Source organism: Apis florea, unplaced genomic scaffold, assembly GCF_048593485.1.
Source record: "Apis florea isolate Af1SG1 unplaced genomic scaffold, ASM4859348v1 contig_3391_pilon, whole genome shotgun sequence".
Taxonomy (NCBI): Eukaryota; Metazoa; Arthropoda; class Insecta; order Hymenoptera; family Apidae; genus Apis; species Apis florea.
This window is the reverse complement of record NW_028256754.1, coordinates 1,605,310-1,631,359: the sequence shown is the minus strand read 5'-3', so window position 1 is coordinate 1,631,359 and position 26,050 is coordinate 1,605,310. Positions and strand designations below refer to the sequence as shown.

Sequence of the window (26,050 nt, the reverse complement as noted above, 5' to 3'; positions counted from 1 at the left end):
CGCGTGTTATGCAAGGATTGATAATGAACACAATACGTGCATCTTATTCGTGATTACAAACAGAATGCTGTGTGTGTATGTATATATCGCGTACAGTCTAAGCAAAACGGATTTAGATCCTCCTTGACATCCATTTAAAAGCGCAGGTGTTCGATCATCGCCACGAATTTCTATACACTATGTAGATGACTAACAAGTTCACTGAGCATTTAAAAATACCGTTGCTTCGAACTGCCATTCACCTATGCTTATTGATAGTACTAATAATATATTAACATTTTTCATGTTCTTTGTATCTGAGATAATCATAAAGTTAATTTTGCATTTTTTTTTTTTATCTTTTCAAATGTAAAAATACATTAAATTTGGGAATGACATAAAATTATATATATATTACAAAATTTTATATAATTTATAAATATGAAAATACGCAGATAAAAAAACAAATTTTATAAAAAATTATAAACAAATAAAAGATTTTACTATTTTTAATATTGTTAAAAATATATATTAATTACATGCAATGAATAAAACGAAAAAATTATTAATTATTAAAAATTAAGAAGATTTTTATATCTAATCAGAAATATAGAATGATAAGTGTAATAAAAAATAGAATGTTAATTAACTTATATTAATATTATTTATTCCGTTATTATAGTATGGTGTATTATATGTTGTATTAGATATATGGTGTATTATATGTGTAGAGTATTAATATGAAAACATTTGAAATTTTATTTACCAATTACAAGAAATCTTAATCTGTAGTCTTTTCTACTGAATTTGTTTAAAGTGTTTTTAAGTGTATCACAGTTACTTCATTTTCTTTTGATCAAAATATATATAGGATATTAAAAATTAAAAATTTTAGATTAATTTTAAGTATAGGTGTGAAAGTTTGCTATGTTTATTTACTCATATTATATTTTATTGTATAAGCAAATAGCAAAACATAGCAGAACTTGGTTTACTATTCCTATAATATTTCAAACGTGATTTCGCTACCTTCCAAGATAATAGCTTTCGTATATTTTATTACATCATAAAGCTGTGAACAGTGAAAAGAAAATCTGAAAGTCCGCAGGTTACTATAAAGACCACAGAAATGTCATCTTATAGTGTAGTAAAGGAATTATGATTCGTTGTATGCAACAATAGAGACTTTCTAATGACTTTCAAAAACAAAATGGAAAGCAATTAATCGTATTCATGCACTTCATTATACGTACTGTTCCTTATTCGTCCATTATATTTTTATCAACGTAAATGTTTGAAATTATATTCGAAGCAATTAAGACAATTCTTATTCGTTTGGAAATATATAAAATAATAATAAATCATTAATTAAATTTATTTTTAAAAATAATAATAATATAATGAAGAATTTTAATTAATATATATATATATATATGTATTTTAATTAATATTCATATATATAATAACAATAATAAATATTATAAATAATAATAATAATAAATATTCTAGGTTCCAAATATTTTGAAAAACTATATAAATTATTATAATATATAATAATTTATAAATACTATATAAGTTATTATATAACTATATAAACTATATATATTAAATCAAAATAATAATAATAAATTTATATATTAATTATTATTAATATATTTGAATATTATTTCAAATATTCTAGATATTACAAGCACAAATGATGATTTTTAAAAGTGGAAAACTTTGTATGAAAACAAATAGAACTTGAATTAAAGTTATTTGATATATTTAAATTATTATTTCAAAGCTACTTATTAAATATATGTGTATTTTATATATATAAATTTAATATTATATATACATACATACACTGGAAAATATAATATTACATATTTTTTTGTTATTATTTTATATAAATATATTATTATTTATATATATATTTATATATAATATTATAAATTTAATATTATACATACATTGATACACTATACATACATGCATACAAAATATAACATTACATATTTTTTGTGTTTATATATATATATATATTATAATAATTATTTGTAAATATCTATTTTACATTTTTTTATATTATTTTATTTTAATAATATTCTTTCTTTTTCTTTTAAATGAAATAAAATAAAAAAATTTAAAAATAAATAAATAAATTATTTAATTGTGATTTGTAAATTTTTTTAAGAATAAATGATCTACGTATTTTGTAATTCATTATTTCGAACAACAACATTATTACTTAATTTTTTATTTATTATTTGTTTTTTATTAATAGTATTTAAAACACAACTATTTATATTTATCAATAATATTAATATTATAAAATTCATTCAAAAACACATAATAATTATATATCTTAAATAAATTGTAGATATTATTGTAAAACATAATTTTTATATATTTTTATATATTCTTATAATTTATATAATATTCCTGATAAACTAGTACCGGATTTTAAAAAAAAGAAAACCGCGATTTAAACCACAAAAAGATATTCTACGTATAAGGTTTCCTTATCCTCATCTTTATACTCAGTAAAATGACTATAAATTATTACATTTATCATTTTTATCTATATTTATAATTTTATTAGCAATTATTAGCAATTTTTAAAGTTTAAAATTTTATAGCATACATATATATATATATACTTATATATATATAAAAACAGAATATATAGGATATAAAGTTTTTTTAACATTGTTTTATTAAAAATTAAAAATAAGCATATTTAAAAATATTTAGATATTTATAAATTCAAATCCTTGCATTTTTTTTCAATTCCAATATCAAAATTTCATTTATGTTTCGAATGTTACTCGTAAAAAATATATAAATAGATGAAAATTAAGAATTTAGTTAATAAAAAATTATTTTAATATTAACGATGAGCATCATTAAGTTTCGAAAATTCGTTTATAAATTTGCAAATAATAATAAAATAAATTAAATTTATAATTAGTAATTAAATTATAAGAATTAGAAAAGTATTGTCATTTCATTTAAATGTAAATTTTAAAAAATTGTAGAAAAATATAAATAAAAATAAGATTTCTACAATTGTATTTTATCTTTTGTTGCTATTTAAAAATAATATATATATATATATATACATATTATTTATGATATTTGTTTTTAATACATTCTTTTTTTTATTTATAATATTACTTGCTAAAAATCCTTCTTACGTTATCATTAAAAAATAAACACATAAAATTTTAAATAAAATTTATGTTTATATGTTTAAATTTATATATTTTCAAATTTAAATATAAAAATATTAAAATTATTAGAGAAAGCACTTTCAAATCACAATAAATAATAAAATATTCTTAGGTATGAAACCTTTCTCTTTTATCAACATTACCATCTTTTCCAACATTAGATTTCTCAATTATTTCTTCGTCTCATCAATTCCAACGCCCACATTATTAAATCATTCTATGAGTTTAAATATTCCCCCTTTCACGCTTAAATAAATCTTCTCTGTTCGAATACATTAAACAAAATCTATCATCTTTTATTTCACTTTTAAACAGTAGACTTAAAATAAAATATGCACAGGAGAATATGAAAAATATATGAATTTTTTATATTTTTAACTTACATAGAAACACTTTTGTTATTTATATTTCATTTTCATATTAAAAAAATTTTTATAGTTCCAATATAAAATTTATTATTAATATAAAATAATATAATATATATAATAACAATAATAATTAATATATAATTAATAAATTTATAAATTACTAAATGATATAAAAATTATATATATCATTATATATATAATATATTATACATCTAATTAATTAATATGTAAATACTATAATAATAATAATTATATATTATACTATGGAATGCAACACATATCTTTTATCTCTTCTAATCACTGTATATTTAGTAAATAATGATGCATTAGAAACAATCAATAAATAAATAATTCAAATAAGGTTTAATAAAATTATAAATAGATTAATACTAAAATTAATTTTATAATTACAAACTTTATACTTCTACTTCGCATACTTCATATTTTTATGTTTCTATAATATGCAATATATTTAAGATTGAATTTACAAATTCTTAAAAGAATCCAGAAGGACTTAATCTTAAATTGATAAAAAAATATTCAATCATTATGCAAAATATCTTGAATATAAAAAATTTGCAATAGAATAAAAAATAAATTAAATAATTCAAAATTTCCGTAAAAAAAAAAAAACATTTATATTATTTAAAAGCAAATCTGTGAAAAAATTTTACGTTAGAAATTATAAAAGAAAAATTCTCATTTGTTATTCATGATTTCTAATATAATTTTTATGATTTCTTAATATCAAATGAAAATTGACTTTTACATGAATTAATATTTAAATTAAAATCTAACTTTTTAATAACAAATTTTTTTTAAAATGTGCAAATCACTTAAAAATAATTATTTTCATTAAATTTTTTTAATTTTTCTTCAATGATTTATAGTATTTTGATTTTTATTTTCAATAAATAATATTTTAATCCATAAAAAAATAATTTTGAAAAAAATTCAAAAAAATTTAAAATATTATTTCGCAAAAATTTTTTAATTTGCTCATTTACTTTGTGAACATCATTTTACGTATATTTTGAAAGACTAATAAAAATATAATTAATAATGAAAATAAGAATTAAGAAATATATGTTTTAAAAATGAAACTATTTTTAATCCAAAATAAATCTAAAAAAGTAGAAATAAATTCTTTCACTGTTAAAAAAATAATTCTATAATTTTGATTTTTTATTATGATATATTTATGGACACGCAAAAGTTTAAAACATTGCAAAGAATTGCAACATTTAACTGATGTTTTTAAAGGAAAGGCATTCTTATAAAGTATACCGTGATAACGGTCCGAAGCAATGAGGTTCACATGGTATCGCATTGCTTCTCCTCGCGGATTGTGTCCTTTTCGCCTCGATATTTCATGGTTCGCAGACATGCCATTCCTTAACACTTCCTGCATTCGTGCACTCATGGCAACACTCATCTTTCTGTCTTTCCAGTCGACACGTTTATCCATAGCTCTGAGAGACACGAACACGATACGAAAATAAATGTACGTGCAAAATGTGTAAAGACAGAAAGTAATTTTGCATGCAAAAATAACTTGAAAAGAAAAAATATTTTTTGGATTTTGGTTTGGATTTTCTTTTTGAGAATACTAAATTTGAAAATTTATCAGATAGATTACTTTGCGAAAATATTTGAACAATTTTCTTTATTTTTTAATAAAATGAAAAATTATATATTTTTAATAAATTATATTTTTTTAATGAAATTTTGTAAATATGAATATAGTGAGAGTATAATGAATATGAGTTATATACAATATTTTATTAAAATATGTATATTTTATATACAATATTATATTTTTTTATTTTTTACTGTAATATTATTTTAAAATGAATGATTAAAGTTTTAAATATAATTTTTTTTTAAGTATAATTTTGTAATGATATGAGATCAAAATTTCCAATTTTCAAAAAATTTCAAAAAATGAAATTAATGTTCTGTAATTCTATAGTAAAAAGAATTCTTATAAAAAATTGTACTTGAAAGATGAAAAGTTATTAAAATTTTGAATATTAATTTTACTTTTACAAATAAATTTTTCATATAAATAAATCTTCGACAAAAATAATCTAATCTAACTTATTATATTTTATACAAATACAAACTTTCATTAAAATCAGAATTTTCAGATTAGATGAAAATTTTTTTATAAAATAAATATACAAAAACATTTATGATTGAATATATATTTTTTTGAAATATGTATTATATTTTTTTTTAATAAAGTAACAAATTTCCATTAATTTCAATTCTCAATACTATGATATATATTCAACAATACGTGTAATTAAAATAAACAATAAAAGAAAATATTTTATATTATATAAAATAAATAAATAAAACGTATAAAAAAATTTTTTCAAATTTAAATTTTTTCGAGTATTATAGATCAAATATGATACTTCAGTAAAAGATTTATTTAGAATATAATATATTCATTATAATTAAATAGATTTTATGCAATTAACGTTCAAATTTAATTAATAGTGCAGAAAGTACGTCGTACTATTCAAAATATATATTAAATTATATAGCAAAATATCATTTTATTGTTAAATTTATTTATAGCTTTATATTAAATTAATATTATTTATCTGAAAAAATTAGATCAAAAAAGATCATTTTACATTATAAAACATCGTGCCATATATATATATATTATCTCTCTCTATCTATCTATCTATCTATCTAATTATTTTTATTTGTCTTTTATATGAACTATATAAAATTTTTTCAACTTTATTATGTCTTATGCAACTAGAATTTCTTCGAATTATATTCAATATACGATATAATTTATTCATAATATTCAATTATCAAATAAAATAGCAAATAAAATTAAAGTGAAAAAAACAATGTATAACATATTTTTATGTTTAATTAAAATATGCAAAATATATATATATATATAATATGAAAAATATTTACGTAAAAGTTTGGAATAATTATAATATATTCAATTACTTCACTCATTTTTATATGTAAATTCATTTCTCTGATTATTTGTATCACCTGCCTTGGATAATCATATACATGAGAAGAAAGAATGAGATTGAAAAAAGAGACGAAAAGAAAGAGAAGAAAGGTGATTGACGAAAGCAAACATAGCTGCGACAAAATGATGTAGTATATACTTCGTGAAACAAAAAATATAGTGAAAACAGTTGTCAACAGCGTGCAAAGTGATTTCAGGGTGAATTATAGAGCCGGTTACGCGGTGACTGTAAACATATACTTATTCCTATATGTATGAAGAAGCGATTGTATATGCTTTTAAACGCATATTGGCCTCGTTGGCATCAAACTCCTTAGCTTCATGATTGTCCAATAAAAATCACGATTTACTGTGACAATGACTGGTAAGAAAACATCAATGCAATATTATATAATGTATTACAATAATCATCGCGTCATTGATGAATAGGACAAAAATTTAGGATATTGATTTTTTAAAATCTTAAGAAATGAAAATTCCGATTTTTTTTTTAGCCTTTGTTGATTTATATGGAATATGAGGAAAAATAATTTAATGAAATAATCTTTTTTATCGATTACGATTTGATTTTTTAGAATGAAAATATTTCTTAAAAAGATATGTTTTTCTATCTTATAGGTATATAATCGTGAAATTCGTTTTAAGGATCAATTTAAGAAAATAAATAAAAAAAATTCTAAAAAATAAATAAATAAATAAATAAATAAATTATCGAAAAAATGAGATGGAGATAGAAAAAGAGATGGTGAAAATAAAACTATCTCTATTTAACGCAAACTTAAATTTTCTATAACTTAATAAATAAATAATTGATATTTCGTTTTTAACCTCAAGAATCAATTTTTAAAAAATTTTTTTATGAATATATTAACATTGTATATTTTTAATCCTTATGTTAATTCTCAGATAAATAATACTTTTTAACTTAATATAAAATTAAAAATTTGTTATTTTTCATTTAAAAAATCCTTTTTTTTTTAAATCCAACTATATTATTTGGCATATTTCTTTTGATTTATACTTTTATTATCAAAAAATTAATAAAATTAGAAATTGAAAAACATCGAAAATTTTGATTAATAACATAAAGATTAAAATTATGTTCGATATAGAAAAAAATAGTTGGAATTTAATGATTTTCTATACTTTATGCGATAATTATATATTATAAATAATCATTTTTTATTTAAATAAAAAAGATCTTTCATTATTATAAAATAATATTTTATAAATTTTATAAATTTCTATCATTGAAAAATAATGTAAAGTATGTAATTTCATTAACAAAATTAAACTTACGGATATTTATACTTCAAATGATATTTTATTAATCATTAAAGAATTTTTTTATTATGTATATTTTCTATGAAAGATATAAAATTAAAAATGTAAAGTAACAATTAAATGATATATTTCTTTTTGCTATTATTATATATATTATTATAGTATATAGTATATTATTATTATAGTATATTATTATAGTATATGTTATATTGACAACTTAAATATTACAATTATTAATTATCTAATGTCATTTTCGATTTTATAAAGTTTTTTATAAATTGTCCATTTACTTTATAATAGATAAGTTATTGACTAAACTTATCTTTAAACTCTTTATGTGTCAATCTAATTTGAAGAAATTTTCTACATGAATCTGATTTAATTATTTTATGCATGTGCATGCTCATATTCAAAAATAAAATTTCAACAAATTTCATATGAGAATTTATTTGCATTGGAGAAAAAAATAATTTCAATATGATTCTGATTTTAATATTGTTCTGAAGAATATGGTATTTTTCAAAAAATTTAAGCATTATTAATGGTACTTGACATTGTTTGCATTACTAGACAATCTTGTTACTAATTTTATGCTTATAGCTACACTGAACTTTCTAACAAGATATTGCTTGGATTCATTTGATAGTACAAGTTTAAATTTGATTCGATTCGATTAACAAGTTAGATTCGACATTCTATGCAATGGTACAAAAAATGCAACGATTCGTTAAATATATCCAAAAGATTAATCAATTATTGCTAACAGAAAAAATGTTTATTAATCATTTTTGTATAAAATAAATAAAATTTTTTTCTCATAATGTATTTAAATTTTATCAATGTTAACACAAAAAATTATTAATAAAATTATCTATATTTCATTAATTTTTTATAATATATTATCAAAGATATATTATCAAAATATTATCAATATTAAGTTATTGGCATAATATCAATAAAGAATAAATGATCCAAAAATCAAAAATTTAAAATTTATTTTAATTTTATTTTAATTTTTTTTTTAGAAAAGATCATTAATAATATTTATTGTATAAAACATAAAATATATATAATAAATTTATAAAATATAAATTTTATTCAAATATGTAGATATAAAATTAAAATGTACATATAATAAATCTTACAATATATACAATATATCTTAGATATCAATATGATTCAAAACCGATTTAATATTGGTTTAATAAAATAACATATTTGTTTGGTTGAAAAAAACTCGCAAAGTTAAAAATTTTAAAAGTCTAAAGATAATATATTTTTATAATTATTTTTTAAATCAAATTAATAGTTTAAGATTAATTTTGAATAATAATATTTAAAATATATTATTAATTTAGAATATTATTATTAATTTAAGATATAATAATATGCAGTTTTTTTTCACAATCTTTAGAAAACATTTTCAATTATTTCCTTAAAATTTGTATTTTTCTCGTTTTTCGTATAACAAATTTTATAAAATATAAATTAAAATATTTCTTAAATTAATAATTTTTTAAAAATATAATAATATTTTTTATAAAAAACAAAAGAAAAACGTTAAAAATTATGTATTTGAAACAAGAAAATCGAAAATATATTTAACTGCAGGAAAATTAACATTAATTATATTTTTTATCACATTATATAATATTTAATGCATTTTTTTTTTTTATGAAACAAGTAATTTACGAAATATTTAAGTTCGTTATGTCGAAACACTCATCATGTATACTAATCTATATACGTATGTAATTTTTACACTGCTAATAACTCATGTAAGCGGTTGATGCATAAATAATGGAAGAAAAAAGAAAAAATATACACATAGCTAGCTATGGTATGCGTAAAAGTTTATTAACGTACACCATCACTTTCATTCACGCATAAACATACGCCTGATGTTTCGTAGTAAAATTAGACATCAATCGATTACAGATACATTCGACGGATAAACATTTATCTTCCTTTCTTTTATATCGGCCATGTGAACTGTGAACCAATTTCAATCAAAATTAAGAAAAAAAGGCAATTATATTCGAATTTTGCCCTTTATAAAAAACATTCTAAATTTTATATTAAGATATATTTACAAGTTAATACTATAAGAATATTTAATTGATATTAAAGTATACACAGATATATATCATACATTATATACCAATATTATTGTGTGCTACGAAATATATGATATTATGATAAAATTATTGGAAAAATTATCATATAATATTAATTAATTATTTTTAAATGAATAAAGAAACAGATATAAAGAATTTATTGTCATTTAAATGTATAATTAAATGTTAAATGTTAAAAAAAAGTTAAATATATTTTATATTTTATTATTTTACGATATAGTAATAAAAATCAGACAAAATTAAAATATAAAACAAAAATAATGACTAAAAAATTAAAATAATATTAAAACGATTATATTTAAAATTAAAACAAATATATAATAGGAATCCATCTAATTGCCTTACCAGCTATAATTTTTCATTCAATTAATAAAAATTCAGGTTCATATAAAAGAATTTCACAAAATATTCTTTCTTTAAAAATATAATAATAATATCAGATAATATAAGGTCAGCGTAAATAATATAAATTTTCGTACAAATGGAATTCCATTGCATCATAAGCGTAAATAGATTCATTAATAAAAAATTTTCTCTTACCTTCCTCCTTTTTCATCTTCATCGTAAAAAAAGAAAAGATGATGACAAAAAGCTCATACATATAAATATATATATATATATATATATATATATATATATCAATTACCAAGATTACCATCCTGATATTCCAGAGGGATATTCGTGGGAAGTATTTAACACTGACTAACAAAGCGAACCAACAAAACTATCAAGATCACCACTTCTATTCAGTCATTGAATCGAGCCGATTTTGACCAGCTAATCTGCATTTGCCTCATGTTGAATGGGTTCGATCCACCATGGTGCCACAGGCAGAGCCTAGTGACACACAGGTTCCGACAAAATTGCCACTAATGCTCTTCACGCCGAGAGTTGGACCTGTTGGTGCCGCTTAACGAAGTTTGAAAGGGTTCAGTTATTAGAGAAAATCTTAAAAGACACGCTCCGCTTTCGGTGACACAGTCAATATGCGCTTCAAAGAATCAAATATAATGCCAAAGCAAAAATGAACATCGTGTTAAATTGTACATAAAGAAGAAATTATTTAGAGAAAAATACTTTTAATGAATATTTGATATTTCATTGTTCAAAAATAAAATAGAATGCATAATGAAAAATTATATATTACGAATTTATATATATAGATAGTCTTTTTTTATCTTGTATATTTTTTATATAATTTATATTAATTTTGCACTTTTATTTTAAATATTTTATTTCTTAAAAAAAATGAAATGATAAAAAAAATATAACGAACTAAAAATAAAAATCATGTGTTTTTAAAAAAAACAAATGTAATCTTAATTAAACAGAAAAATTTTCCATGTTTGAAATGCTAACAAAATATAACTATTTAATTGTTATATTTGCATTGCTCCTTGTATCTCTTATTAAATATTGAGTAATAAAAATTACATCAAATGCATTTGAGAATTATTTTTAACATCATTTCAAGGGAATTTACAAGATTTATTCTTATGACTCTTAAATGATTTTTATCCATTTGCTTCTAATAGATAAATTTTAATATATTTATAATCAATAAAATTTTATGAATATATAATTGATAAAAACTAAAAATTGAAACTAGATCTGAAAATCTAAAATAAAAATAACATAAACATGAAAATAACATCTAATACTTAGGTAATTTTTTAAATATGAAATACAATTTTTGTAAAAAAGAAATAATTAAAAATATATAACAAACCGAAAATGTAAAAAATATAATGAATTTACTGTAAATTGTTTTCTAATTCTATTTCTAATTTTTTTTTTTTTTTTGTTTATGACATATTTTAAAACTAATTAGGTTCTCGCAACATGCAATAATTTTTAAAATGAAAATTTTAATTTACTTGAAATGATAATGTATTTTGGTACTTATCATAATTTATTATTTATTTTAAAAAAATATATTTAAAAAGTAAATAAAAAATTATTTTAAAAAGTTGTCATTAAATATAAAAATATTTATAATGTTAACAAAAGATTAATGTTTCGATTTAATTAATATCAATAGAAATAGTACTTTGTAGCTGTATAATAATGTAATAAATAAATATTAATAAACATTAAACATTATTATATTTATATTTATGTAATAAAATTTTATTACAATTTCGATCATATATTTGATGTGCTTTCTATAATATATTAATATTATAATTTCACAATATACTAATTAGAAGATACTACTATAAATAACATTTATTTAAAAGACAAGAGAAAAATTATTTATTTTAAAAAAAATATCTTTGATTATCTTTTGCTTTTTATGTTTGCTAAAAAAAATAAGGAATAAGAAAAATTTGCTTTAATATACAAAATTTAAAAATGAAAAACAGATATAAAAATTTTAATTATACAAAACGACTTATTATACAAAGCTATATGAAATAATTTTAACAAAATCTTCTTCTCTTATAAAAATTTAAAAAATGTGTCAATTCATTGAATTTATAGAATCATGAACATCTGTATCATTTAAATATCAATATTTTTTTAATCAAATTTTTCTTAATATTATATTACCAATCTATTGCCTCAATAACTTATTTCATACAAGATTTAAGAAAAATTTTTAATATGTAATTATATACCTCCATCCATTTCCATCGTTGTACATACATTACATGCTTACCCATTATTTTAATTTGAAAACACACTCGTGTCTTAAATCAACATCCTCTCCAAAGTATATATTCCAATATAATAACATAATAACACCCTATACGCGAAACTGAATATATTATACCATGTATTATAACAATATCCAATAAATATTTCAATCACAGAGTTATGTATAATTTTCTGTCAAAAAAAATTCAATACTATTAACAACGATATGATATTTTTACAATAAACGGATCTTCATAAGAATATAAAAGAAAAAAGGGAAAAGGAAAAATATGAAAGTGAAAAAAAAGAAATATTGGTATACACTATAATATAAATGTGAATACTTTGATTATTCTTTCTTTCTTTTTTTTTTTTTTTTTATTATTTCCATTTTATTATGATACTTAGTTTCTAAAAGTGTAATTATTTTCATTTTTTATTATTTTCACGGTGGATTAATGCAATGTCATTAAAAGTTATTTTATTGATTTATGAATATGAAACTAATATATAACTATAAACAAAAGAAATTCAATTGAAATTATTTTGTAGAATTTTAATTGTTAAAATTGTTTTAATTTTAATATTAAATAATGAATGAAAATATGTGAAATATTATTTCTTTAAAATTAAATAATATCAATTATTAAAATAATTCAGTTTCATTAAACTTTATTTGAATAGCAATTATTGAATTATTTGAATAGCAATTATTTGAATAGCAATTATTAATTGTACTAACTTCTTGTATTTTAAGGGATTATTTCTGATTTTGTAAACTTAATGAAGCTAAATGACGACATTAATTAGATAGTAAAAATTATAAAAAATTTAAAAAGATTGAAAATCATAAATCACGAATAATAATTCTCAAAAAATATTTACACATTAATATAATTTTAATTTCTATATTTTAGATCTAAAATAAATTTTTTATTTTTTTTTTTTTTTCAAATATTTTACTCAATGATAATTTATTTTAAAATGACCAATAAACAAAGAAACTATTAGAGTTTTAAAATTCGAATTTTTTTTTAATCTTAGATCGGATTATTAAATCCTAGATTCAATGAAAACAATAAAATAAAATTTTATGTATCAATGCAATACATATTTAAACTTGAAATATTTTGAAAAACAATTTTAAACATTCAATTCTTTCATAACTCGATAAACATTAACATATTCATGATTCTTTCAGAACTCTCTTTTTCACATTTTTAAAAATAAACTTCGATTTCATTTAAAATATCGAAAAATTTTATATGCTATTTTATGTGCAACGATTTAATAAAAAAAAAAATAAAAAAAAATGAAGTTGTACAATCTTATTCACATGTTGAATGCGAAAACAAAGATGGAACGCAACAAACAAAGATGGAACAAATAGACACTTGTGAGCAACTTTCAAGGTGAAAATGCCCTCGGCCTACTTTTCGTCGCGAATAATACTCATTTTTGTGTTATCTGATTTTCATCTGTGCCTGTGATTCCCCTGTTTGCCACGTTTCTCTTTGTCGAAAGGCATTTTGTCTTTGCCCTTTTACCACGATTCTCATGAATTATATCCACAATTTGCAAAACTTGACTAATACAAAAGTATTAAAAAACATGGACATAAGAAAAAAATATATAGGAAATTAAAAACCAAGATTTTATAATTTTGATTAACAAAGAAAAAATTTTTGAAATTGTTATAGCTTTGTTTAAAATAATCTTATTAAATTGAAATAAGAACAATTTGTATAATTTTGTCGGTGCTCCAAACAAACTGTCTTATTTTATTATTTTAATTATTTTAAATCGAGTTTCCTGTATACTTTTTATAAATATTAAAATTATTATTTTATATTGTAAAGATATTATATCGTAAAAATTTTTTGCAGAGGATAAAAAAATAATTATTTAGAATTAAATTAATTGTGAAAAAATTATTATTAATATTATTTTCTCTATCTATTACAATATTTGAATCAAATTGTAGTATATATGCACTATAAATAGATGTTTTTAGTTAATTAACATTTTCTAGTTAATTAATATCAATTTTATTTCTTATTATTTACTTCATAAATTTTTTTTTAATTTTTTTAAAATTCAATATGAATTAAAATTCAAATGAGACTTTAAATAATTTCATTTTGAATTTATATAAAATATATTTTTATGAATATTTATATTTATTATATTTATTTGATTTTCTATATTGCTAGCATATTAAACGAATAAAAATTAAATATAAACAATGAAAGTGTAATCTACGCTTGATGTATGACGTAAGATGTAAATGATATCAAAATTTGGGCTTCTAATATTTTAAATAATAAATTATTAAAAATTTATTTTCATATAATTTAATACTTTTATTTCATTATTTCTCTTAATATTTAATACTATGAAATCGAACGAGCGATATTAAATGAACTAGAACAAAGTATAAGCGATTATATTTATTCGTGTTTATTAAAATGTAAACATTTACTGAACGATCTATTCGTAAATTCATTTAAACTATATTTCTTTATAGCGAATGCTCGGCATCCAAGAATCAATAAAATTGAAACAGTTCTTAAAAATATGATAAAAAGACACTATAAACCAAACTTAATTTCAACAAATAAAAATTCAATTATCAATTAATATTTCAGTTGAAATGCATAAAACTAGAAAGATTAAGAATCTGTATTATTTACAATCTATCAGGGAATTAGTGCAGTGTAGCGTAATATTTTTCGTCTACATCAATACATCAATACATCAATACAATCAATCTGTATAATCGATCGATTTATTTGATATGTAAGCATCAATAAAAGGATATTTTTAAAAAACATATAACTTTGAATGAATAAATTTCTATAAATTAAAACTAATATTTCTAATGTTTTTGACAAAAATGTTTTTTCATATCATTTCTTTTCGACCTATTTTTATATATATTTTTATATATATATAATCCAATTTATGTTATATTCATATATTTCAAAATATATAACACATATTTTTTCTTTGTTGTTTTTTTTTCTTTTTACAATAAAAAATTAAATAATTATAAATTTTGCTCATTCTTAATATTTTCACATTGACTCGAATAAACATGATAGATAAAGCAAATAAATCTCGTTTTCAATAATAAATTTTATTTCAAAGAAATGGCTACGTCGATAATAAATATAAAAAGAAATAATAAATATAAAGAAATTTTTTTTATCAATTTTTCATTTAAATTTTATTTTCCTTATGATATATTTTATCAAAATATTTATTATATTATTTGTAAAAGTTCAATTATAAAAAAATATCTCTAATTAATATAACTTTTATTTTTTATCAGTTATATAAAAAAGTACGAATCATTACGTTATAATTTATAACATTATTATAAATATAAATTATATTATAAATAAGTTATAAATGATATTAAATAGAATTGGATAAAAAAAATATTTTTTAATTAATTAATACCAATTATTTTTATTATTTATTTCATAAAATCATTTATAATTAAATTATAATTCATGTATAAACAAAATTTTTTAAATATTATGAATACGATTATTTTTCTTTATTACTTTTTTTTTTACATCATTTTAATATTCATTGTAACTTTAATATAATATCTATTTATCAGTTTGCAATACAATATTTATATTAGATTAAATTTATTCATTTATAATAATAATATTACATATGTAGTATGTATATTAATAATATATAATATTATACATAATATATAAATAATAATATATAATATATATAAAATTCATGTATTTTGACTTTACATCACTAGATTTACTACAGATTTTTTTCTTTGACTTTTAACTTATTTTATTTTATTTTTTTAGAATATTCTATACACGATATAACATACATGGAAATAAATTCGAAAAGAATAAAATTTCAAATAAGAAAAAATCATTTTATTCGAAACGATAGAATTATAATATATTATAAATATATTATTTGGGTACTTATAATAATCAATATCAATAGAAAAAAATATCGTAATAAAAATTTATTTGTTTTTTTTCTTAAATTTTAAAAAAATCAATAATGAAATGAAATAATAAATTAAAAATTAATTTTGTTTTATTAATAAAATATTGAATTGTAATAAAAAAAATAACTAAAATAATGATATCATGGATGAAAAATTTTCATTTATTTTGATTTTAATAAAAATAATTTAATAGATAATAAAAATAGTATAATATATATATATATATGCATTTTTTATATTAAATTTATATGTATAAATAAATTAAAAAAATTTTTTTTAAAATAATAGTTGTTTTATATTATTTTTATTGAGATTTCAAGAAACAAATTAAAAAATTATTAAAAAGATAAATATAATTTTATAATTAAAAAATTAAAATTAATAATAATAAAAATATACTATTATAATTAAGAAATAAAATAGATCAAATTTTCTAGCTTTTAAAAATATTTTTATAATGATTTATTCAAATTAATTTTAGATTTTTCTTTTTATTAAAACAAATTCTCATAATTTTATACTTGTTAATCAAAGAATATTGAAAAAATTATTTTTTGTCAAAAATGTTATGATATAATATGATATAATATTTAAAAATTATTTAAAAAAATCTTTAAATCTATTAATTTTTTTTCATATTAAACATTAAATTTTCAAAAAAAGAAACATTTAAATAACTGCAATGTACTAGATAGCCCGTTAAACCGTGTCACCACTTCTCACATTAAATCGATCGAGCTAAACAGTGTTACATATATATTATATTTATCAAGATAAATTACAAGATATTTACAAGATAAATTAACAATATTTACAAAATAATATTTACAAGATAAATTAAACAATATTTTTTAATCAATTTCATAATAAAATTCAAAAATTTCATATTTAAAAATTCAAATATTTGAATAATCCACCAACCAAACCAAATAATCTACACATTTTGTTCAAATTAAATAACAAATCTTTAAAGAATTCGCTTAGTGGCGAATTCACAAATAACATGTAAAAACATACAAAAGTTTGCAAAAAATCCTGACTAAAAATTTCTTTTACAAATATAAAAACTACTATTAGTATTCAATTTGTGCCTTTCTTTTGTTTAGGTTCATTTAATTTACGTTAGAAGAACGTATTAAATAATTAATTCGTGCAATGAAAATCTTGAATCTCCTAGAGGCTATATTCCTAAAGGCTCTTAAGTAACCTTTCGATATGCATAACGAATATTCTACTTTCAAAAACAATTCGTAGTTTTATCGAACAGAATATATAACTAAAGTAATTACAACGTGAGAATTTACAAGCGTAAAGATAACACACCATCGGTAACAATATCCTCAACAAAGCAAGCACCTGCCAATTTAAAGGTTAGTTCGTACAGAGATCAAACGGGCCGCGTGCGGCGCCTCGACTGTCAATCTGACAGCCGCCCGATATAACGTAATCATCGTTCATCGTACCCTTCTAGCACGGATACAAAGAAATCTCTCGCGGCAGTCGTTTACCACTCGTACTACGAATCGCAGAAACATTCATTCGCACATAAACGCATCTATATGTAATGAAATATGTTAATTCACTTACCAATAAAAATGCATACAAAATCTATGATAATCTTTCTTAGAATTATTTTCGATGACCTATCCATGATAATTCGAATTATAATAATATTCTTCTTTCTTTTTTTCTCTTTTTTTTCACTTTTTGCCTGTTTCGTTAATGTCTTAAAAGGACGAATTAATGAACAATAATGATAAACACACACGATTGCAAAAAAATGGACAAATATGCAAAAAAAAATTATGTTATATGTCGTATAGAAAAACTATGAAAAACACATTCCGATCGACGGTTCGGAATGGACTGAACGACGCTTGAACTAGTGCTCGCGAATCTACCTACGAACACACTACAGAACTGACCCGATCGAGATCCAAACGACGACTGCGGCTGCGCCTCGCTCCACTACTTCATCCGCGCATACGACGCACGTGCCTGGCCGGCCTGAATCACAGTCCGTAGTTTAATAATGGGTGCTCATTGTAATATGAAATAAACACGAAACATAAGTCTCTTCCATGAAATATGAATGAATATTCACTTTTCAATTATGTTATTTTGTTTTACCGGACAATAGTTGCCATTTATATTTTTGACATATGTAATCAAACGTTATAATTTTTATCACTAGAATACACAATATTATATACATACAGTATTATATAAAAACGTTTGAAAAGAATTAGTTGAATTAATTATTGGAAAAAAAGAAATTTTGTATAAATTTTTAAAAAATTTAAAAGAAATGTGATATATTTAATAAGATCTTTATCTTTATTTATCTGAATAAACTAAAAAATTAAATTTTAAATAGAAATATATTAAAACATATTATTATATTTATTTACAATGATTTAAAAATTTATAAAATTTTCTAAATATCTATATCTATATTTCATATATTATTTTTTATATATATTTACATATGTAACTTATAGAAAGAATATATTAATCATAAAGTATTTGATAATACTTTTATTATATAATTTTATTCGCATTCATAGTATAAATAATATTCTAAATATTAATTTCTAAATTTGTATTGATGATCTATGGAATTTTTTTACTGAAAATTTAATATCAATAAATACAATTTATGTTTTAATTTTTATATTTATTTATATTTAAATGAGATTTATATGTAAAAAATTTAAAAATAAAGTTATTTTATTAAATTTAAATTAACAAATATATTTTAATAAATATAAGAAATATTGTAAATCTATGAAATTTTACATTTATAAAAAATATTGCTTGTTTTCTTATAATGCGTATTGCATAAAACTTTTTTAAAATATAAGATAAATTATAAGAATTTATTTTATTGTTGTGAAAATTATAAAAATTTTGAATAAATTTATAATTATTCATAATTATAAACTAAAAGAAACATATAAAGGAATTAAAATAAATAGATCTATTTGTGAAAACAAATATATAAATATTGTAAAAATAAGAAAATAAATAAATAATAATACAAAAAGAATATAAATATTATAAAAATATTATAAAAATTTCTTTATTTTATTAATGTTAAAATCGATTTAAATTATTTATCTTTGTGATAGTATTATTTATCTTTGTAATATTCTTATAATAGAAATCTATTTATGAAAAAATTAATTTATTTATGATGTATAAAAATATAATAATTAATAATTGATTAAATCAATGCTGAATCGAAAATTTCATGTTAAATAATATAATTAACGAAAAAAAATGGAAAAAATAACAATTATTATTAATTACATTTCGATATTCCAATTTTTATTGAAATTAGAAATCAATACATAAAAGTGCTACATCATGTGTTATCATGTTTAATTTTATTTTTTAAAAATTAAAGTTTATTATTCTTAAGAGATTATTAATGAATTTTTGCTTTATATGTATAGCAGATATATAATTAATATATACAATTAATATATAATTAATATATATAATTATATATAATTAATATATATAAGTAAGATTTTTGAACAGATTTTCTAATTTTTTTTTTTATTTTTTTTTTCTTATTTTTTCATTATATTTTAATATTTTTTCTGTTATTTCTTAGTTGATAATCTTCATACTGTATTAAATGAAAGAAAAACGTACTAAATGAAAGAATTTAAAAAACAATATCTTTGTTGCAAGAAATAAAATTATCATTTATTAATTTTTTATTCATTATCTAATGATTTTTTTAAAAATTATTTATAAAACCATGTATTCAGTTTATTTAATATGATTTAACTTGCTTCATTTGTTTAAAAAAAAATAATTTCACCTTCTCAAGAATGAATCATCCGGTTATAGATTCTCTCAAAAATTCTTATTAAAACGTTAAAAATTAATTTATAATATTAATTATCATCATTTTTATCGATATTACAAAGAAATTTACTGTTTTTATTTTTCTTTTCAATCATTTCAATTTAATCTTAATTTAATTTAAAATTCTGTATTCTAATATCAATTTAAACAATTCAAAAATAGGTATAGTTAATTACAAATATACTTTATCTTATAAGGAAATTCATCAATGTTAAAAAATTTAATTTTAATAAAAATTTAATATATATATATATAGTTATAATAGATTATGCATAGAATAATTTATTTTTAACGAAAAATCTCTTTGAATGCGTGAGATTAATTTCTAAATTTTTATTATTTTTTTCATATTTTATATATGATTTGTACGATTTAAAAATATTTTTTATTATAATTTAAAATAAAATATTATAATCTAATTATTTTCTAAAAATATCAAAATAAAAATTTCAATTCTATTTTATTTTATTGAACTTTACTTTATTGCGAAATTATATTAAAAAGAAAGAAAATAATACTAATATTTCAAAGATTAATTTTATTTTTGAAAATGATATTCTAATAAAAAAGTATATAATCTATTATAATATATATATATTCATAATATTTGATATAAAATGAAATTATTGTTTTGATATAATTATTAATTGAATTCTTTTAAAATCTATGAGAACTTCTATGACTGACTATATATTAATTGCTCGAAATCTGAGAATTTGGAAAATGGAAATCATATTTAAAACATAAAATTTAGAAAATTTTCAAAAATTACAGAATCCCAAAAAAAAACTTATGAAATAAGATCATTACCCCAAACTATTTTTATCTGTAACAGTGCTAATACATATAACAAGTCATAGTTGGGACATTCTGTAAAGTAAAAGAAGATAAGATTACAGAAAAAATATGAAGGTAAAAATAAATATTATTTAAAAGAAGCGTAAATTTTAATACCTTACTTTTTTTTGCTCTATCATAAAGCAAATCGTAGATAATTGGGCATACATCTTCTAGACATTTATTTCGCGAGAAACTACTACTTACAATAGTTTCAATTCAGATCAACAGACATGTATTTAATTTGGATAGATTTCATTATATGCAAAGTGAATGATTCTTATAAACAAAATATCATTCATTAAGGCATCAATAAAAAAGTATAAGTACACTAGTAATTTTATACAAAAAATTAGAAAATAAATTTTCTTTATTATATTTCATTAGGTTTACATAGAAGAATATTATTCTTTAGTGATTTGTAATAATTGCTTAAATGGATTGCAATTGTAAGATTTAATCTATTGATATTTTTTCAATTATTAAGAAAACATATCTTAGATGTTTTGCATTTTTACATTTCTGTTTACTATTTGTCCCTTATGAATATTTGCAAATTAAATTATATTGCTCATAATTGCATCATTATCACAATGATTAAGTTAAATAAATATAATCTGAGTTTAATAATCTGAAAGTAATAATTTTTAATCTTCGAATATTTCTTCCATTCACTTAATTTAAATTAATTTAACCTAATCAAAATCCGCACAAAAACATATATTTATATATATATCATTATTATGATATGAAAATAATTATGCTTTTACAATCTTTTTCATATCAAAATCATAGAGACATCTTATTATAAGATTTATTATATTATATATAAAAATAAAACAATAATTTAATTTAATTTAATTTTATTCGAAGAATTCAACTTTTATAATAAAAGATTAAAAAAAAATTGACAATAATAATATATAAAAATTATAACATCATTTATAAAAAGTTAATAATTGTAATAATTGTAAATAATAACATATAAATTGTATAGATTATATAGACAATATATAGAATTTTTTTTGCTTATAAAAAGAAAAAGTTCTAATAATCGATCATTATTATTATATTTGAAATATAAAATTATCATTATTATTATATTTGAAATATAAAAATTAATGATCATCATAAATAAATCATATAGTATTAATAGTATAATGACAAACTAATAAGATATAATAGTAAAATGATAAACAAATAAAAAAAAGAATATAAATATTTAAATATATTCCAAATCATGTGGCATTATAGAAGATTAATTATCATAAACTGTCTATATTTTATACTTCATATTTTTCATGATATGTATACTATATATATTATATATATACTTATATATATATATATATTATATGATATTATATGATAAGTAATAGTTTCAATATATATATAAAGTTTTAGAATATTTCCGAAATTGTGATATAATCGAGAACAAAGTTATTTCATAAAAATAATAAATCTAAAATTTTCATAATAATCTATTTTCCGAAAAAATCAAATTTTCAAATTTGATTTTTACTTATTGCATACACTTAAACATAATGCTTTATTCAATTTGTTATTCTTATCATTTATTTATTATTCTAATCAGTGTTATTCTTATATATGTTTATATAAAATGTAGATAAAATATGAAAAAATGAAAAAAGATATATTTTCAATTCATTTTTATTTAGAAACCATTCTTTTTTCAATTATATGATAATTTTAAAAATATCTTCTATAATACAAATTAATTATTATAAAATTATGTAATTTAAATCTAATTTATTGTTATATCTTTGATTTAAAATATTAAAATTAGTTCTATAATATAATTTTAATTGAAATTATAAATTAACAATTTTATTTTTATTATTATTACAATATTATAACAATATTATTAACAATTTATTATAGACTAAAAAAAGATAGCAAAAAGAATTTGAAAAAAAAAGAAAATTTTTAATAAGTAAAATAGGATATAACAATTTTTGAATTTTTGTATTGATTTCATATTAACATATGAAATCGATTATTGATAAAACGTTTCTAAAAATGAAAATATTAATTATCAATCGCTTTTTTATACATTTGATTTATAAAAATCTATGCAGTTTTAAAATTATTATTTGATTCTTTAATTTATAGAATTTCAAAATCTACATATAAATGCAAATTCATTAGATATATATGGGTATTCATATTCTTTCTTCTTCATAGTTCTTTTTAAAATTTAGCAATTTATTCAATTTAAAACCACACTAAGATCAATATTAACAATTTCATTAAATTTAGAATATTAAAATAATTTAAACAATTTAAATAATTTGAACAATTTAACAATTAATAAAAAAGAATTTTCAAAAAAAATTTTTTAAAATTATTATAATATATATAATAAATATAATAAATATTCAATTGTAAGACATTTAAGTTATTTTATCTTAAATTAATCTTCTTTCTATTAATTTCTTGTAGATTTGTAATATCATTATTTCCAATATTAATTTACATAAAAAGTTACATCACCTGTTATATGATATTTAAGATATTATTTATGATATTAATATGATATTTATTCATAATAAATTTATTAATAAAATTGAACATTAAAATTTTTATTTTCGTTAATTGATTAATATTTATAATTAAAAAAATTTAATCATCGAAATATCGAAGATTCAATTAATCGGTTGATTAAAATATTCGTTAAATAAATTTTGATTAAAGAGAATTAATCTTCAAAAAACTAATATGTTTTAATATTGTTTATACTACTATTAAAAATAAAAACAATGAGGGCAAATAAGAAAGAGATTAATTTTACGTATATTGACATTGATTAAATATTGAATATACAATTAACTAATTCAATCATGATTATTCATATTAATTAATCAAAAACTCAAAGAATACTAAAAAAAAATACAAACCGAATTTAAATTGATTGTCATTTTAATGATCATTAGTCTATGGTCATTTTTATGGTTTTAATAATATCAATTATTTTAATTTCGTAAACAATATCAAAAGTAAGTCAAATATGTTTAAAAAAGATTGATATAAAATCAATATCATTACAGAAAGAATTTCAATAATTAATCATGGATCAATTATTTAAATAATAATCATTGAAATGCATATATTCGTAAATTGAAGTTAATGATTAAAGTAAAAATTTAATCTTTAATTAAAATAAAGTAAAAATAAAATAGAAATTTAATCATTAGTCATTTTTATCATATTTGAGAATTTTATGAAATAAGACAATATTTTTAATAAATTGATTTAATAAAATTTATTAATTTTTCAGAGATACAATCTTATATTCTGATTCACAAATGCAAATATATATAAATTTGGAAATCTAAAAATATAAATACTTTAAGTATCAAAAACTACTTTGATATAGCATTTTTTAATCAATGATGATTATATATATGCAAGAGTAATTATACATAATTTGTGCATAAAGATATAAATACAATTCGTCGATTATTATAATAATAATAATAATAATAATAATAATAATCACATTTTATTTATATCTCTACTAATTTTTATTCCATATTTTTATTATTTTTAGACATAATGAATACAAAATTACTTACACTCGAATTTCCATTGTTCAAACCAGTATAATATAGAAAATTCTGTGAAATTATAGTTTTATTTATTCTCTTTTGTTTTATCATGAAAATTTTTATAAATCGAAATATATAAACGAAATATATAAATTTATTTTAATTCGAATTTTTTATCACATATTATCGATATTCCCTAAATATATTTAATCGTATTATTCTGCATCAAACTTTTATCATTACTATTATACGAAAATAATTATGTTATTATGTATTAATTATATTATTATTATTTTAAGGAATTTTAAGGAATATATAATTAAAGAATATCGATATATATATAAATGGATTTGTTGTAACAATTGAATGTTGAATTTTAAAAATAAATAAATATATAAATATAAATAATAAATTAATATTTATTAAAATTAATAATATTACTAATTATTATTTAATTATTATTTAATATAATTTAATATATAATAATATAATATTAAAAATTTATTTATTTATTAGCGTATTTCTCAGTAAAATTAAATATATATATAGAACTTAATTTAGAATGATTATAAAATATATAAATAATTTTTTATACATTATATAATGATAAAATATGAAAATAATTATTAAATACTATATAATAGTTTTGTACAAATAAATATATGGATTATAATTAATGAACTATAAATTATTAAATATTATTATTATTACATGTATATAGAGAAAAAGTACAAATATACATATAGAATACTCTTTTTGATATAGAAAGCTTCAGAATATTAATAAATATAAAAATCAAATAAAAAAGTTTAAGAAACTTTATGGATAATGCTACAAATATAAATATTTTGAATCGTATAAAACTTTTGATTTTTTTATTTTTTCTAATTTAGATATGATTAATATATAATGGATTAATAATAATATGATTAATATATAATGGATTAATATATAATGAATTAATAATAATATCGGATAATTAATAATAATACTAATAAATATGAAATTATTGTTATCAAGGAAAATAAATTGAATAAAATTGTGTTAAAATATTAATAAAAAAGTTTTATTAATATACAAGCATAATAATGTTAAATACAATAAAACAATCATAACGAA

The 26,050-nt window shown here is 18.1% G+C and overlaps 1 protein-coding gene across 4 annotated transcripts in view; it reads right to left on the bottom strand.

Annotated features, from left to right (window-relative positions):
* The window catches only part of wun (wunen), a 100,572-nt gene extending 81,930 nt beyond the window's left edge, over window positions 1-18,642 (bottom strand). For all 4 annotated transcript variants that reach the window (XM_086912512.1, XM_086912510.1, XM_086912509.1 and 1 more), the window contains exon 1: window positions 18,231-18,642. In XM_086912512.1, the coding sequence (XP_086768638.1) occupies window positions 18,231-18,294 (64 nt within the window). In that variant the 5' untranslated portion in view covers window positions 18,295-18,642. The remainder of the gene's footprint in view (window positions 1-18,230) is intronic.
* Window positions 18,643-26,050: the final 7,408 nt, after the last annotated feature.